Source organism: Zingiber officinale, chromosome 2B, assembly GCF_018446385.1.
Source record: "Zingiber officinale cultivar Zhangliang chromosome 2B, Zo_v1.1, whole genome shotgun sequence".
Taxonomy (NCBI): domain Eukaryota; kingdom Viridiplantae; phylum Streptophyta; class Magnoliopsida; order Zingiberales; family Zingiberaceae; genus Zingiber; species Zingiber officinale.
The window spans coordinates 79,643,983-79,662,743 of NC_055989.1; the positions used below are offsets into that span (position 1 = coordinate 79,643,983).

At 39.6% G+C, this 18,761-nt stretch overlaps 1 protein-coding gene across 1 annotated transcript; it reads left to right on the top strand.

Annotated features, from left to right (window-relative positions):
- The first annotated feature begins 413 nt into the window (after positions 1-413).
- LOC122046000 (prostaglandin E synthase 2-like) lies at positions 414-3,697 on the top strand. The gene is made up of 6 exons (XM_042606465.1): positions 414-896; positions 1,641-1,775; positions 1,907-1,982; positions 2,197-2,291; positions 3,109-3,276; positions 3,350-3,697. Exons 1-6 carry the CDS (start codon positions 545-547, stop codon positions 3,508-3,510), a joined length of 987 nt encoding a protein of 328 aa, XP_042462399.1. The 5' UTR covers positions 414-544; the 3' UTR covers positions 3,511-3,697.
- Positions 3,698-18,761: the final 15,064 nt, after the last annotated feature.

The window sequence follows — 18,761 nt, forward strand, 5'->3', positions numbered from 1 at the left end:
ATTAATTTAAATTATATATAATAAATGAAATCATAAATAAAAGATAAGTGAAAAATATAAATAAAAATAAGTAAATTAATAATGAGGTCATTAAAAAAAAGTTGTTGAAGGGGTTTATGATAATGATTTTTTTTTTTTTTTGAAAAGGAGTGATATTTATTAATATAAAATATTTTAATTTTATTTATTTAATTTAAAGAAAGTACATGTTTTAAAAATTATTTCTTTTTTACTTACTATAAATAAAAAAATTAGTTTGACGTGGAAGCCCAAATTGTTACAATTAAATTATATTGGATCAGTGAGATTAAAAAAAAAAAATCAAATAATTAAAAAAAAAAAAGAGAATTGAGCTTAGGGGCTCGGTCCAATAGAAACGGCCCAGTCCAACTCAATCGCGACCCCCTGGCTGTCATGCGCCCCGTCTGCGCTACGCCCTGGGGGAACGGAAACCCTTTCTAATTCCTAGACTCGATGCAGTCGCCATAACAAAGCGAGATCTGCTCGTGATTGATTCGAAGTTTTCATCGATCGATCGATCGAGATGCAGGCGACGAGAAGGGCCGCTCACCGCCTTGTTTCTCAGTCACTCCTCCGTTCCGCCGCCGCTCGTACTCCACTATCCTCCGCCGCTGCCTCCCAGAGGACCGTGCCAACCGCCGCCCTTTGCACCACTGCCTCTGATGTCGTGACGTTACCCCGGTCGAGACGGTGGCCTTCCCCTCCTCCTGCCGTTTCCTCGAGGATCGTCCCCGTCGGCTTTGCAGGGGCGTTGTCTTTCTCGATGACCCTAGTCACGGTGGCGGAGGCCAAGGAGCCGCCCTCCCCAGAGCGGATCCCCAAGGATGTCGTCCTCTACCAGTACGAGGCGTGCCCTTTCTGCAACAAGGTCAAAGGTAATTCCTTTTTTTTTCTGCGTATTTTTCTCCAACACTTACCTACTGATGATCTGGTGCAAATCGTCTATTGCTTATAAATTCCCAGTAGAGCCATATGCAACTTCTGTGTCCGTTTATGTAGATTTGATGGAAAGTCAGTTGTTTGCTCGTGGCAATAGTCGTTTTGTATGGATAATAAGTGAGATGGCAAAGGTGAGCGCTTCACCTAGACATGTATTGCGCATAAAATATTTCAACGAGTAGTTGGCCATTGTTAGCAAGGGACGCAGTTTTTTATGGAACTCTAAATCTACTGAAATTGTGAGAATCTGTCTTAGTCCTTTCGTAAATAGAATGAGAAAATGGCCTGATCTTGTGTCGGTATTAGTATATTAATCTAAAGTGGAGTCTAGAATGAGCCTGCCATTCGCTGTATTGTCTATGAGCTTTATATTTCTGTCATTCTATGTACTGGTTTCAGATAACTCTAGTAAATTATTTTCCAATGCAAGTATAAACACCATGAATCAATTTACTGAAATAGTAAATGGTATTATACAATGCAAATCATTCTAAATTGTTCTGATATCTTAACCTTATCCACACAACCATAATTTCTTGTTTTTGGTTCAGTTAATCAAGCACTCTAAATTGTACCCTAGATTTCTGGTCTAGACCTTTAGTTAGATATGACATTGTTCTTTCTATTGCTGTGTGTCTATATTTTTTTCTTCTAAAATATCACTTTGCTGCTATTTACAGCATATTTGGATTACCATGGCATACCATACAAAGTTGTGGAGGTGAATCCTATAAGTAAGAAGGAGATCAAGTGGTCTGATTATAAGAAGGTTCCTATCCTGGTTGTGGATGGAGAGCAGCTGGTTAATTCGTCAGGTTAATTTGATTTTCTTATTAAATTCTGCAAACAAAAACTTGATTTTGTTATATGAGGGTATCTTTGTTGTTGGTTAGCATTCAAAAAATCTTTACAAGGTTAATCAATGTTACTTTTCTTTTTTTTGCAGATATTGTAAAAAATTTAGATGAAAGGTTGCATCCTGAGCACTCTGTCATTGATGAGGAAGAGGCCAAATGGCTTAGGTATAGTTTGTCCATTAATTTTTGCCATAAGTATATATATATATATATATTTTACATTTCTGATTTTTATGGTTTCTCATGTTCAGAAAAAGTGGAAGATTATTTTAAAATTATTTTATATACTGATACCTGAACCCATGCAGGATTTCATAGCCTTGATTTAGTAGTCTATTATTTTTCCATAATTTGTTTATTAGCACTTTTCTCTTTGTAGGTGGGTTGATGATCACCTTGTCCATATGTTGTCACCAAATATATACAGAACTACTTCAGAAGCGCTGGAATCTTTTGACTACATAGCTAAGCATGGTATGCTAATCTTATTTAGTGACTGTTCATAGATGATGCTTAGGGCAATGCTCTCACCTTTCTAAAAAAGTTTGTCTTGTAAACCAACAGTGTTTTGAAGCATTATATGTGTAACAATAGTGTGTCAATATTAGTTGAATCACTACTGCACAAACATAGTTGAAATTTTCTTTTAAGGAAGCTTTAAAGTCGCATTCCAGCTCAGGGTATTGGTCTATCTGCCTCAATCATTCCGAGTCAGATGAACATCAGCGTTCATCCATTGGTCATTGAAGCAGAGCATCGAGGGAAGGTTTCCTCTTTCAGGTTCACTTATCTGGTGGAAAGATGGACAGAGGAAGGATTGAGGTCGGATCCCTGTGTAGAGAGTCTCTTGGTTAGTGATTGTCTCGAGTTGAGGAAATATCATGAGCAGGGAGAACCCTTGCTCCACATGAGGAAATCCTTTGTTCTGCATCTTATTGTGAGAGTGGAACAGTAAATCTCGGTGGTTGAGCCTGTGGGCCTGACATGAGGTTTTTATATTAACCCTTTCTTTTAAGACTATTTTACTGATCTTGACTATATGCTACATTCCCAGAGTGGAGCAGTAATCTCGGACATTCCAGTCAGAATGACGTGATTTTAAATTAATCCTATATTGATGATTTTGGCTATTCTACTTTGGATGAATGACTGTTTTTGTCACTGGTAGTTTTTCTGAATCATTTCTCATGTATTAGACTGCCTATTAATTTGTAGCCTGAAACTTGTTTTGGGGTCGTTCGTCAATTTCAAGCTGGACATTCAGCCTCATAAAAAATTGATGTTGTGCCAGGGAACTTTAGTTTTACAGAGAGATTGACTGTGAAGTATGCTGGAGCGGCAATCATGTACATGGTGTCCAAGAAACTGAAGAAGAAATACAACATCACTGATGAACGTGCTTCATTGTATGAAGCTGCACAAACATGGACAGCGGCTCTCGGGGGCAGAGATTTTCTTGGTATCCCTTCCTCAGTTTAAATTCCTTTAGTTTTCTTGGTTTCTTGCTGCTAAAGTGGATTTCTTTTGACTAGGTGGTGCGAAGCCTAACTTAGCTGACCTTGCTGTTTTTGGTGTTCTGAGACCGATACGGTACCTAAGCGCCGGCAAAGATATGGTGGAGAACACTAACATTAGCGACTGGTACGGGAGAATGGAAACTGCAGTCGGAGAATCATCAAGGATATCGATGTAGCTTGCAAATAGTTCTAGCTTATTTCTTTAAGAAATAGGTGCCCATTTTGTTGAAATTTTATCCGTAGGGATAACCAAACAATACAACATGATTTTTCATCTTTTGTCCTTGTTGAAAAGGAATAATCATTTGTATGACGTTTATTTTACAAAATCATACTCGGCAATTTCAATTGCCTGTTCTTTCCCTTTGCATTGCATCTGGATGAGGAATGGAGGTTGATCCGGTGGTAAGGGTGGGCCCGTCTTGTAGAAGGTCATTGTCATGTGGAGGGTCATAATTAAAGTGTTCAACGTCTTGGGCATTTGTCAGATTGGGCGAACCACCTTTCCGGTCGGCATGAAGAGTAGCCGATCCGATATTTCGACAGCTCGGCCAAATATCGAGCTTTCGACGCTCAAAAAGCCCAAGCATGGAAGGACGAGGGCCGAGCGACCGTCTCGCTCGGTTAAACGGTGGGCGCAACTCCGACTAGGGGTGTCAATTCGGGTGGATCGGGTTGGGTCGGGTTAAGTTTTTTTTTTTTTTAACCCAACCCGAACCCGACCCGAACCCGAGTTCAACCCAAAACACCTCAACCCGAACCCGACCAACCCCATCAACCCGAACCCGACCCATATAACCCGAAAATCCGATTCAAAACGACTTTTTTGGGTTATTTTTCTTATAATTCTTCACTTTTATCTCAATACTCCATCATTATCATACAAACATGATATTAATATACATAAAAACATCTAAATTTTTAAAATAAAATTTAATTTAACCCAAAAAAAACCCACAAAATCCTATATTTAAGTCAACCCGGGTCAACTCGAACCCGACCCGACCCAACCCGAAATTTTTTTACTCTCCAACCCTCCAACCCGAACCCGAAAATGTCCAACCCGAACCAGATTTTTTTTCGGGTCGACTCGGGTTGGGTCGTCGGGTCGGGTTCATTTTTGACACCCCTAACTTCGACCAAGCAGGCAGGACTCCCTCGCTCGACAGGATAGAGCCGAACAGTAGACCATTGGCCGAGCGGACGCTCGACCCGTCCACGATATCACCCAGACAACGGACTGGCCGAGCGACTCTCCCGCTCGGCCCAACAACGAACAAAAGGAGCAGTTGAGAATATCTTCCTAGGGACCAGTGTCATCGACAGGCGGCATGGTCAGACAGAGAATCGTACGGTGGAATCTTCCATTGCCGCGACAGGGATATGCTCGGGCTGTTAAGGTATGACGTCAGACACGCTTTTCTGACACATCCTTTCCAGGCATGCCTTGGGAAGCGTGCATGCATCTCTCGGGAGCCCTATAGGTGTGTGGTGTCACACAGAAGATCATGATATCAGTTCCTTATAAATTATAAATAGTAGCTCACAACTAAGATGGAATGGGACAAACCATTAGAATGGTTGTAGTGTAATTTGGTATTAGCTTATCTTAACTATAAAATTACAACAGTACACTATGTGTGTATTGAGCAGGACCATTTGATGTTGTTTCTTTTTATACTGACTGCATAAAAGAACGAAACCTCTGTTATTATGGATGTGTGTACTCTTAATCCCGATATAATAATAAGCACATATACTTAGTATTTATTTCTTTAATTTATCAATGGGTGAGATTTAGTTCGATAAATTAATAGGTCCGATAAGTTGGAAAATGATATTATTTATATGGTGTGTTATTGATTATAGAAGGAAATGTGTCCTAGTAATTTAGGTTGATGATGTCCCCTTGAGGAGCTCATAAGGATTATCATGTAAACCCTGCAGGTGGGCTTAGTTTGGCATGATAATAAAGTTGAGTGGTACTACTCTTGGAGCTAGATATTAATTAAATGAGTTGTCAGTAATACATTTAATTAGTGGACATTCGATATCTTAAACACAGGGAGACTAACACACTCATGATAAGAAGGAACCCATAATATAATTTGGGATTGGTGCGGTAGTTCAATAATAACTCTTTAGTGGTATGAGTTATTATTGATGAACTTGAGTTGGATGTTCGGGGCGAATACAGGAAGCTCAAGCTCATCGGGAGACCAAAACTAATTTCTCCTCTCGGTCCCTGTTGTAGCCTCTATAAATCCTTATATCCACAAAGTCCACTTCTTACCCAAGTAATGGGCCGGACACATTCTTTCTTGGAGCAAAGGGGGCCGACCAAGCATTATTTGGAGCCCAAGAGGTGGCCGGCCCCAAGCACATCTTGGTGTCCAAGATGTGGCTGACCACATAAGTTAAAAGGAAGTTTTAATTTTTGTTTAAAACTTTCCTTTTAACGGCCACATGAAGAATAAAAGAAGTTTTTAATTTTGTGTTAAAAATTTTCCTTTTATAGTCATCCACATGGTTTTAAAAGAGAGTTTTTAAAATCTTTTCTTTTATAGCTATCTACAAAAGATTAAAGAGAGATTTTAATTTTGTTAAAATCTTTCCTTATTTGTAGTTATCTATAATGTTTAAAAGAGAGATTTTAATTTTTGATAAAACTTTTCGTTTTTTTGTAACCATGATTTAAAAGAGAAGTTTTAATTTTAATATTTCCTTTTTTGTAGCCTTCTATAAAGTTTAAAAGAGAGAGACTAATTTTAAAACTTTCCTTTTGTTACCATGCACAATATGAAATTTAAAAGAGAGAGCTTTTAATTGTTGTTAAAATTTTCTTTTTTAAAGGGAGGTCACAAATAAGGAAGTTTTAATTATGTTTAAAACTTTTTTTTTTTGCCATGACCAAGGATTATAAAAGAGAAGGAGAGCGTGCCTCATGAGATACATAACCTAAGCCTTGCCTCCTCTTCTATTTTACTTGTGGCCGAAACTCTCTCTTGGCCGTCTCCTCTTCTTTTCCTTGGTGGTTGGCCCTTGCTTCTCTTCTTTCTCTTTGTTTTCTTTCTCTCAAGGTTGGCAGCACATCAAAGAAGTTCCATCTCCTTGGTGGTCGACTACTTGGAGGAGAAGAAGAAGAGAAGGAGTTTCCTATTTTGGCATCCCTTGGTGGCTCGAGGGTCTTGGAGGAGAAGAAGTGGTTCGGGTGGATTCCATCTTGGTAGATTGTTGCCCACACAACGTCCAAGAGGAGGAGAGGAATACAACAGAAGATCAAGAGGCCATTAGCTACAAAAAAGGTATAACTAATTAATGGTTTCCGCTTCGAATTAATTAGTTAGTTTTCTTTGCATGGATTCTAAAACACCAACACAAGAGGCTAGCGATTTTATGCTTCGATTTCGTACTATCGATTTTGTATTTCGATTTTACGTTTCGATCTTGTGTTTCTATTGTGGTCTCTGTAGTTAAACCTAGGGTTACTGTAAGAAGTTAAATATCCAATTTCTTTGAAAGACTTTGTCTAGCAAGTGGTGGATGATCACATAACCAAGAAGGCCTAGTGCCTCACCAAGTTTAACCTGGAAGCCAATCTTTGAAATAGATATTTAATTAACTTTTGTAATATGGTTTAACTTAGGAAGATCACATTAGTTAAACTTGGAGTAAAAATGTTAAGTATCGTTTCCAATCCAAGTTTAACTTCTGAAGAGCAATTTAATGTTAAGCATTGTTTACAATCCAATTTTAACTTCAGTAGAGCACATGGGTAGCTAGGTTAAGTTCTATGCTTGTACAAATTTTTGTACAGGGGAAACAGAATGGTATTCCGAGTAGCAACCAACACAGTCGACGTGAACGCTATCTCCCCAGCGCCCGTCATCTCGACTCTAGGACAGGATCAAATTTGGAGCTGTCTGTGGGAACACACCTGCATCCGAGCCGAGAAGATGGAAGAGGCTGGACGACTTCACACCGTGACGCTCACTCAGGAGGAGCTCGACACGCTCATACAAGCACGAGCGGCAAAAATAGTCGAGCAACAGCAGCAAAGAGCGTTGGCCGATCGGCTGGCACAGCAGGCGACATCAGTCTCGGGAGGCCGAGCGGCGCAGGAAGACCGGCCGGAACAGCTGTCCATCTGGGGACAGAATAAAGGGCTGACCGGCACGCAAGGGGAGGTGTCGCCCGCCCCGATACCATTCCACCGGGCTTTGCTCCAGACGTCCTCCAAGATTGCGCAAGCAAACCAAGAGCGAGGTTCTTCGTCAGATGAAGCGCCCGCTCGGGATGTGAGGAAAGGCAAAGCGCCGAAAGCTGATTTGTCTTCTGAGCGAATCAACCGCCAATTCTCCGAGGCGATACTGCAAGATCCGCTACCGAGACACTACGCTCCTCTGGCGATTGGAGAGTACAACGGATCAACCGACCCGGACGACCATCTTGGTAAGTTCGACAACACCGCTACTCTTCATCAATACACAGATGGAGTCAAATGCCGAGTCTTCCTCACTACATTATCCGGCTCGGCACAATGCTAGTTTCAGAGGTTGCTGGACGGGTCGATCCGGAGTTTTAAGTACTTTTGAACGACTTTTCTCCACCACTTCGCGAGCAGCAGACACTATCAGAAGACAAGCGTTAGTCTATTCTCCATGAAGCAAGGGCCAAGAGAGACTCTCTGAGCCTACATCCAGCGCTTCAATCAGGTAGCGATGGATATTCCCTTGGTCTCGTCCGAGACCATGATGAATGCGTTCACATAAGGGCTCATGGACGGGGACTTTTTCCGATCGCTCGTTAGGAAGCCACCCTGAGACTAGGACCATATGTTAAAGAAGGCCAACGAATACATAAACGTAGAGGAAGCCCAGGCGGTCAGAAGGAAGGAAGCGCCATCAGAACCATCGGCGCCGACCGAGCGAAGGCCGCCGACCAGCCACCAGCCACCAAGAGGGCCCCGAGCCGAAGGAGCACGACTACATCAGGAAGCAAGGTCACATGTCGTCCAGCATGTGGCCTCCGAGCGGCCAAAGCCAAAAGGAAAGGTATGGACTCCTATGTTCTGTGCTTTCCATCAGTCGACAACCCACAACACCCGTGATTGTCGCTGATTCCCCTCGGTTGCTCAAACGGTCCCTAGAAGTTATCACCGCCGATCGCCTTCCCCCGACCGACGACATAGGCGTCAGAGCACCGGACGGCGGGAGGAGAGCAGGCGATCACTCGAGCGTCAGCATCATCATCAGCCAAGGAGTGATGACCATCTCCGAGCCTCACACGAACGAGGCGGACCATCCGCTCGGGAGGAGGAGAATAGAAGCAATGCCGCCCGGGGGGAGATCTGTTGGTTGCTACTCGGAAAACCTAATGGTTCCACTGTACAAAAATTTTGTACAAAGGTCTGAACCTTTTCCTAGCTACCATGTGTTCTTTTAAATTAAACTCTGATCGCCTGCGGAACTTAACACGTTTGATCCTAAGTTTAATTTATTTGTTCTTTTAGGTTTAGACTTGGATCTCCTGCGGAACTTAACACGTTCGATCCAAATCACCTAGGTTATTAATTCCATTAAATATTAATTTCCAAAATTGCCTTCCAGGACTGCATGGCGAGGCACATGGCCTTCTTAGATATGGGAACAACCACCACCGCCTAGACAAAGCCTTTTAAGGAAAGCTAATATTTAATTTCCTTAAATAACTTTAGGTTAACCAAAAAGAACAATCAAATCACAAGGAAAATAAAAATAAAAGAATACAACATCGAAAACTAATTCGAAATACTAGAATCACATGCCTCTTGTATTTGGTATTTTTACATGGAGATAAAACTAACATGATGCGGAAAACAATATTAGTTATACCTTACTTAGTAGATAATGACCTCTTGATCTTCTACCGTATTCCTCTTCTAATCTCGGACGTTGTGTGGGCAATGATCTTCCGAGATGAGGACCACCTAGCACCTTCTTCTCCTTCCTTCAAGTTTCGGCCAAGCACAAAGCTTCCAAAGGATGAAGATCTTTTTCCACCAACCAAGCTCCAAGGGATGCAAGCTTTCTCTCCTTCTTCTCCAAGCTAAAATCCGGCCACCACTTGATCTCCAAGGAGGATGAGAGGTTCGGCCACAAAGATGGAGAGAAGAGAAAAGGAAGAGGCTGGCCACACCAAGGAAGAAAAGAGGGAGAAAAATAATAGAGGTTGTTCACCTTGAAGGCACCCAAAACCGCCTCTTTTATAATCCTTAGCTTTGGCAAATAAGGAAATTTAATTACAATAAAATTTTCTTAACTTTTCTTGACATGAATTAATTAAGAAAAATTAAATAAAATTTCCTAATTAACCATGTCATGGCCGACCACCTCATGGAAGAACAAATAAGACAATTTTCAATCAACAAATTAAAAATTCCTTATTTGTCTTCGGAAATTTTTAAAAAATAAAATTTCCTTTTAAAATCCCTTCATGGTTGATAAGAAGAAATTTCTATAATTTTAATTTTTCAACATGTGAATAATTTATAAAGAAGAAAAATAAAATATCCTTCCAATCTACAAATAAGGAAAGAGATTTAATCTCTTTCTTTAATCTTTTGTAGAAACTTATAAAAGAGATATTTTAATTTTTAATCTCTCCAATAAATTATATCTTCCACATAAGAAAATTTTAAAATTAAAATTCTTTTCTAATTTAATAGGGTCGGCCACCTAAGCTTGGGTTCAAGCTAGGGTCGGCCACCCATGGACCAAGGTTTGGCCGGCCCTAGCTTGGTTCTCAAGCTAGCTTGGCCGACCCCTACACCATGGGTATGAAGGTGGGTATAGGTGGGTACAGTACTCTATAGCTAAGAGGCTACGATAGGGACCGAGAGGAGGAATTGGTTTTGGTCTCCCGATAAAATTAAGCACCCCGTGTTCGCCCCGAACACACAACTTAATTTTATCAATAATAATTCATTCCACTAGAGAACTATTATTGAACTACCGCACCAATCCCAAATTATATTTTTGGGCTCCTTCTTATTATGAGTGTGTTAGTCTCCCTGTGTTTAAGATGTTGAATGCCCACTAATTAAGTGAGTTACTGACAACTCATTTAATTAATATCTTAGTCCAAGAGTAGTACCACTCAACTTTATCGTCATGTCGGACTAAGTCCACCTGCAGGGTTTAACATGACAATCCTTATGAGCTCCTCTTGGGGACATTATCAACATAGATCACTAGGACACAGTTTCCTTCTATAATCAACAACACACACTATAAGTGATATCATTTCCCAACTTATCGGGCTTATTGATTTATCGAACTAAATCTCACCCATTGATAAATTAAAGAAATAAATATCAAATATATGTGCTCGTTATTATATTGATAAATCTCACTTCCATAATAACTAAGGTCTTGTTCCTTTATAAAGTCAGTATAAAAGAAACGACCTCTGATGGTCCTACTCAATACACTCTAAGTGTACTAGTGTAATTATATAGTTAAGATAAACTAATACCTAATTACACTACGACCTTCCAATGGTTTGTTCCTTTCCATTTTAGTCGTGAGCTACTGTTTATAATTTATAAGGTATTGATAACATTTTCTTCTGTATGTGACACCACATATTATGTTATCTACAATATAAATTAATTGAACAACTACAAACAAATGTAGATAATTTGACCAAATGTGATTCTTTATTCAAAATAAATGTTTACAAAAGCTTAGGCTTTCAGTATACACTCTAACAATCTCCCACTTATACTAATGACTAAGCTGCCATATCTGCTGCCATACATCTGATTCTCATCCCCTCCACATGCCGATCGAAAGTTTTTGCCGGAAGGGCCTTAGTGAAAGGATCTGCCAGGTTATCTGCTAATGCAATCTTGGCGATGACAACTTCTCCTCGCTTCACGATATCTCATATCAGGTGGTACTTGCGCTCTATATGTTTACTTGCCTTATGAGCTCGTGGTTCCTTCGAGTTTGCAACTGCATCGCTATTATCACAATAAATTGTGATGATTTTAGGCAAACCAGGAATCACATCTAAGTCCATTAGAAAGTTCTTGAGCCATACTGCTGCTTTAGCTACCTCAGAGGCTGCTACATACTCAGCTTCCTTGGTTGAGTACGAAACGCATTTATGCTTAACACTCCTCCATGCAATGGCTCCACCTCCTAAAGTAAACACATAGCCTGATGTAGACTTACTGTTGTCCCTATCCGATTGGAAATCTGAATCCGTGTAACCCACAGGGAGCAAATCGTCTGCTTGGTAAACTAGCATTTAATCTCTAGTCCTTCTCAGGTACTTTAATATATGCTTTACCGCGGTCCAATGTCCTTGTCCAGGATTACTCTGATATCTGCTAACCATGCCCACGACAAAATAGATATCAGGTCTCGTACACAGCATTGCATACATAAGATTTTCTACAACCGAAGCATAAGGAATTCCTTTCATGTCCTCTATCTTCTTTGATGTCTTCGGAGACATCTCTTTAGATAGAGCTATTCCATGCCTAAAAGGTAAGAAACCTTTCTTGGAATTCTGCATGCTAAAACGAGCAAGGATTGTATCTATATATGAAGCTTGGGATAGACACAACATTCTTTTCTTACGATCCCTTATAACTTTGATCCCAAGAATGTGTGCACAATCTCCTAAGTCCTTTATATCAAATTGTTTGGACAACCATACCCTTACGTCAGATAATACCTTGATATTGTTTCCAATTAACAAAATATCATCTACGTATAGTACAAGAAATACCATCACGTTTCCGTTGCACTTCTTGTATACACAAGACTCATCCGGACACTGAATAAATCCATATGACTGGATTACTTCATTAAACCGGATGTTCCAAGACCTTGAAGCTTGCTTCAGTCCATAAATGGACTGATTGAGCTTACACACTAGATGCTCTTTGCCTTTTTCAATGAACCCTTCTGGTTGCTTCATATGGATGTTCTCTTCAAGACTTCTATTAAGGAAAGCTGTCTTGACATCCATTTGCCAAATCTCATAATCCATATGAGCAGCAATGGATAAGAGTATCCGGATAGACTTAAGCATGGCTACCGGTGAAAAAGTCTTCTCATAATCGATTCCCTCTTTCTGAGTGTACCCTTTCGCAACAAGCCTAGCTTTGAAGGTTTCTACCTTCCCGTCTGTCCCTCTTTTCCTTTTGTAGATCCACTTGCATCCGATGGCTTTTACACCATCAGGTGGTTCTACAAGCTCCCAGACCTTATTAGAGCACATAGGCTCTATTTCAGAATTCATTGCCTTTTGCCAAGATGCTGCATCTATATCTTGGAGTGCTTCGTCATATGTTCGGGGATCAGGTTCATGTTTACCTAGGATCAAGTACGAAGACTCTCCCAAAAACATGAATCTCTCAGGTTCCCTCACAACTCTCCCACTATGACGAGGCACCGTCTGTGGTTGTGTATCATGTGTAACACGTGTTGCAGTCTCTTGTGGTACTTCATCTTGTACTGTAGGTACTAAAGTAGACGTGTCCTCTCTAAGTTCTTCTAGAACAATTTTGCTACTGGGCTTGTGATCCATTATATAGTCTTCTTCTAAAAACTGGGCATTGGTGCTAACAATGACCTTCTGGTCTTTAGGACTATAAAATAAACCACCTTTCGTTCCTCTGGGATAACCCACAAACACACGAACTTCATGCGAGATTCTAACTTATGCATCTGGTTTGCACATGTGCTGGACTACCCCAACCGAATATGTCTTAGACTAGGTTTTCGCCCATTCCATAATTCTGGGAGTAGAAGATCTGATTTAGAAGGTACTAAGTTCAGAATATTCGCTGATCTTTAAAACGAATTTGATAATTCTGAATAACTCATCATCGATCTAACCATCTTCATAAGAGTCCTATTCCTTCGTTCTGCCACACCATTCTGTTGGGGTGTACCAGGTGCGGACAATTGGGATTGAATCCCAGCCTCTGATAAGTAATTCCTAAATTCTCCTAAGAGGTATTTGCCACCACGATCAGACCGTAGTATCTTGATACTTTTACCTAGTCGTTTCTCCACATCAGCCTTGTACTCTTTGAACTTATCAAAGCACTCGGACTTACGGTGCATTAGGTAAATGTACCCGTATCTTGAATAATCGTCTATAAAAGAGACAAAATATTCAAAACCACCTCTCGCCTGAATAGACATAGGACCACACAAATCAGAATGAACCAATTCTAACACTTCTTTGGCTCTATACCCCTTGGCCTTAAAAGACCTCTTGATCATTTTACCTTCCAAGCAAGATTCACAAGTTGGAAAATTTTCCAACTCTAATGAACCCAAGAGTCCATCGGCTATAAGCCTTTGAATCCTACTTAAGTTAATATGACCAAGCCTTAGATGCCAACGATATGCTTGGTTCATTTCCGAAAGTTGTTTTCTCTTCTTAGTGTTAGAAGATGTGTTATAAATTTTCATATTTTACTTTGTGGGAGAAATTAGATTTAAAGTATACAAATTGCCAACTAATGCACCAGAACAGATAATCACTTTATTTCTCTTTATAACTACATTGTTATTAAAGGAAACAGAATATCCATCCAAAAATAGTTTAGAAACTGAAATTAAATTCTTTCTAAAACTGGGTACATAAAGACAATTTCTTAAAACCAATTTTCTATTTATATCAAAAGATAAGTAGACGTCTCCCATTGCAACAGTCGCCACCTTAGTAGCATTGCCCATGTAGACGGTTATCTCTCCTTCATATAGTCATCGGGTTTCCTGGAACCCCTGCAATGAATTACAGACATGATCAGTGGCTCCCGTATCTACACACCAGGTGCTGGTAGATAACACCGATAAACATGTTTCAACAACCAGAGCATGAGAAATACCTTTGTTGTTTTGATTCCTACGAGGACAGTCCGTCTTTCAATGCCCTGACTGCTTGCAGATGAAGCATTTGCCCTTCAGCTTCTTCATTCCAACTTTGGGTCCTGTACTCTGAGATTTATTCATCTTCTTTGCTGAGCTAACTTGTTTCTTCTTCTTCATTCCTTTCGGTTTAGAAGTAGAACCATTTTTAGCATAGTGAATCTGAGAATTATGACGAAACAAACCTTCTGCTGTCTGAAGTTCTGTCAGTAGTTCTGCCAATGAATATACCCTTTTATTCATATTGTAATTCAGGCGGAATTGCTCAAAACTTCTAGGTAGCGTTTGGAGGATCATATCGATCTGGGTCTCCCCATCAATTTCTCCTCCAAGGATTTGTATTTCATTCAGATAAGCCATTATCTTTAGGATATGATCCCTCACAGGAGTACCCTCTTGCATGGTAAGAATCACAAATAACTTTTGGTCAGAACTCTAAATTTAGAATAATATTGATTCCTCAAACAATACTATTTTAAATTAACCAACACCTCAAAACACCGTGAATTTTGTATGCCACGATAGTGTGGACGTATACAAATTCAACATTTGTAAAAGGAGGGTTTAACCCATTAATTTTATTATCTTGTCAACCTAACTTTTTGACAAATAAAATTAATAGTTGGTTTCCTTTGGTCACACGAATAATAGCAGTGACTCCGATGGGGAGGATACTATTAGACGTGCCTAAGTGTATACCATTACTTGACACTAAGTCCATTAATAAGATTGTGCCCCTTCCGATGGGGGAAGATCACACGCTCTTAATTAACTTCCTATAGTCATCCAAAATGGAAGTTTGTTCTAGTAATCCACAAACAAACTCATCCGATATGGAGGAAGGCACTCAGAGCCAATGCGCAAGTTTGTTTGCATCACTTACAAACCAGTAATGAAGACCGTGGAATTTATTTAAAATCCCTCTCCCACTTAGTTATTTAAAGTGAGGAATTTTGACTATGCTAGCCTACTAAACATGTATACTAACATGCACACACAGCATAGTATAAAAGCAATAAATAGAAAAACTAATTTTCAACTATTATCACTTTTATCTATTGTTGTCCTCCGTGTGTTGTCATCCCTAGCTGCTGCCATTTTTGGCTACCGCCACCGGGTCTAGTTGTCGCATCCATCTTGCTCCTTGTTCGCTGCGCCTTTGGTCCTCAAAAGGTTCCACGCCTTGCAAGATTCGATCCGCGACATAAATAGAATTTTACATTTTTCGATCCTATATTACTCGAAGGAATGTACATGTATCTAGATCAAAAAAAATAAAATCCTAATAAAACTAAATACAGCTCCTGCTGTATTTTATAATACAATCATGCACACACAATAAATGCCCTTGACATGTCCAAGGATCCAATCACACACATAATAACTATAAGCCATAATAGTTGGATCCTGCATCCACAAAGTTAGCACATCCTACTATTATCCTGCCTAAATTATGTATGACATGTGCATAATTAAACTAATACCAAATACACAGAGGCAAAACCCTAGCTCTGATACCAATTGTTGGTTGCTACTCGGAAAACATAATGGTTCCACTGTACAAAAATTTTGTACAAAGGTCTGAACCTTTTCCTAGCTACCATGTGTTCTTTTAAATTAAACTCGGATCGCCTGCAGAACTTAATACGTTTGATCCTAAGTTTAATTTATTTGTTCTTTTAGGTTTAGACTTGGATCTCCTGCGGAACTTAACACGTTCGATCCAAATCACCTAGGTTATTAATTCCATTAAATATTAATTTCCAAAATTGGCTTCCAGGACTGCATGGCAAGGCACATGACCTTCTTGGATATGGGAACAACCACCACCGCCTAGACAAAGCCTTTTAAGGAAAGCTAATATTTAATTTCCTTAAATAACTTTAGGTCAACCAAAAAGAACAATCAAATCACAAGGAAAAGAAAAATAAAAGAACACAACATCGAAAACTAATTCGAAATACTAGAATCACATGCCTCTTGTATTTGGTATTTTTACATGGAGATAAAACTAACATGATGCGGAAAACAATATTAGTTATACCTTACTTAGTAGATAATGACCTCTTGATCTTCTACCGTATTCCTCTTCTAATCTCGGACGTTGTGTGGGCAATGATCTTCCGAGATGAGGACCACCTAGCACCTTCTTCTCCTTCCTTCAAGTTTCGGCCAAGCACAAAGCTTCCAAAGGATGAAGATCTTTTTCCACCAACCAAGCTCCAAGGGATGCAAGCTTTCTCTCCTTCTTCTCCAAGCTAAAATCCGGCCACCACTTGATCTCCAAGGAGGATGAGAGGTTCGGCCACAAAGATGGAGAGAAGAGAAAAGGAAGAGGCCGGCCACACCAAGGAAGAAAAGAGGGAGAAAAATAATAGAGGTTGTTCACCTTGAAGGCACCCAAAACCGCCTCTTTTATAATCCTTAGCTTTGGCAAATAAGGAAATTTAATTACAATAAAATTTTCTTAACTTTTCTTGACATGAATTAATTAAGAAAAATTAAATAAAATTTCCTAATTAACCATGTCATGGCCGACCACCTCATGGAAGAACAAATAAGACAATTTTCAATCAACCAATTAAAAATTCCTTATTTGTCTTCGGAAATTTTTAAAAAATAAAATTTCCTTTTAAAATCCCTTCATGGTTGATAAAAAGAAATTTCTATAATTTTAATTTTTCAACATGTGAATAATTTATAAAGAAGAAAAATAAAATATCCTTCCAATCTACAAATAAGGAAAGAGATTTAATCTCTTTCTTTAATCTTTTGTAGAAACTTATAAAAGAGATATTTTAATTTTTAATCTCTCCAATAAATTATATCTTCCACATAAGAAAAATTTAAAATTAAAATTCTTTTCTAATTTAATAGGGTCGGCCACCTAAGCTTGGGTTCAAGCTAGGACCAAGGTTTGGCCGGCCCTAGCTTGGTTCTCAAGCTAGCTTGGCCGACCCCTACACCATGGGTATGAAGGTGGGTATAGGTGAGTATAATACTCTATAACTAAGAGGCTACGATAGGGACCGAGAGGAGGAATTGATTTTGGTCTCCTGATAAAATTAAGCATCCCGTGTTCGCCCCGAACACACAACTTAATTTTATCAATAATAATTCATTCCACTAGAGAACTATTATTGAACTACAGCACCAATCCCAAATTACATTTTTGGGCTCCTTCTTATTATGAGTGTGTTAGTCTCCCTGTGTTTAAGATGTCGAATATCCACTAATTAAGTGAGTTATTGACAACTCATTTAATTAATATCTTAGTCCAAGAGTAGTACCACTCAACCTTATCGTCATGTCGGACTAAGTCCACCTGCAGGGTTTAACATGACAATCCTTATGAGCTCCTCTTGGGGACATTATCAACATAGATCACTAGGACACAGTTTCCTTCTATAATCAACAACACACACTATAAGGGATATCATTTCCCAACTTATCGGGCTTATTGATTTATCGAACTAAATCTCACCCATTGATAAATTAAAGAAATAAATATCAAATATATGTGCTCGTTATTATATTAGGGTTAAGAGCACACACTTCCATAATAACTGAGGTCTTGTTCCTTTATAAAGTCAGTATAAAAGAAACGACCTCTGATGGTCCTACTCAATACACTCTAAGTATACTAGTGTAATTATATAGTTAAGATAAACTAATACCTAATTACACTACGACCTTCCAATGGTTTGTTCCTTTCCATTTTGGTCGTGAGCTACTGTTTATAATTTATAAGGTATCGATAACATTATCTTCTGTATGTGACACCACATACTATGTTATCTACAATATAAATTAATTGAACAACTACAAACAAATATAGATAATTTGACCAAATGTGATTCTTTATTCAAAATAAATGTTTACAAAAGCTTAGGCTTTCAGTATACACTCTAACAAGATCAACATCATAGCTGGTGGACCGACCAGCGGAGACTCCAATCAAGCCCGAAAATTATATGCTCGGAGACTGGAGATCCACGCCGTAGGCTGCAGTCAAGAGAGGGCGAGTGAACCCGAGATCAGCTTTGGCCCCAGGGATTTCGAGGGGATTGAAGTGCCGCACGAAGACACCCTCATTATCCGAGCGGTAATTGTCAACTATACTATTCACCGCATATTCATTAACACAGGGAGCTCGGTCAACATCATTTTCAAGAAGGCTTTCGATCAGCTATAGATCGACCGTGCCGAGTTGCTGCCGATGATGACCCCTCTGTACGGGTTCATCGGCAATGAGATTCAGTTGATCGACCAAATGAGGTTGGCCATATCACTCGGAGAGGAGCTACTCCAGAGAACGCGAACTACCAACTTCATTGTAGTAAACGCTCCCTCCACCTACAATGTCATTCTGGGTCGACCGACCCTCAATGAGTTCCGAGCGGTAGTGTCAACCTACTGCCAGAAGATCAAGTTCCCAGTCGAAGACCAGGTCGGGGAAGTCAAAGGGGATCAGCTGGCTGCTCAAC

What these genes read in the sequence shown, in the direction of transcription:
- LOC122046000 (XM_042606465.1), top strand. Translation starts at nt 545, where the DNA reads ATGCAGGCGACGAGAAGGGCCGCTCACCGCCTTGTTTCTCAGTCACTC. An exon ending in TTTCTGCAACAAGGTCAAAG is followed by an intron (nt 897 to 1,640) that starts GTAATTCCTTTT and finishes TGCTATTTACAG; the next exon opens with CATATTTGGATTACCATGGC. An exon ending in GAAGAGGCCAAATGGCTTAG is followed by an intron (nt 1,983 to 2,196) that starts GTATAGTTTGTC and finishes TTCTCTTTGTAG; the next exon opens with GTGGGTTGATGATCACCTTG.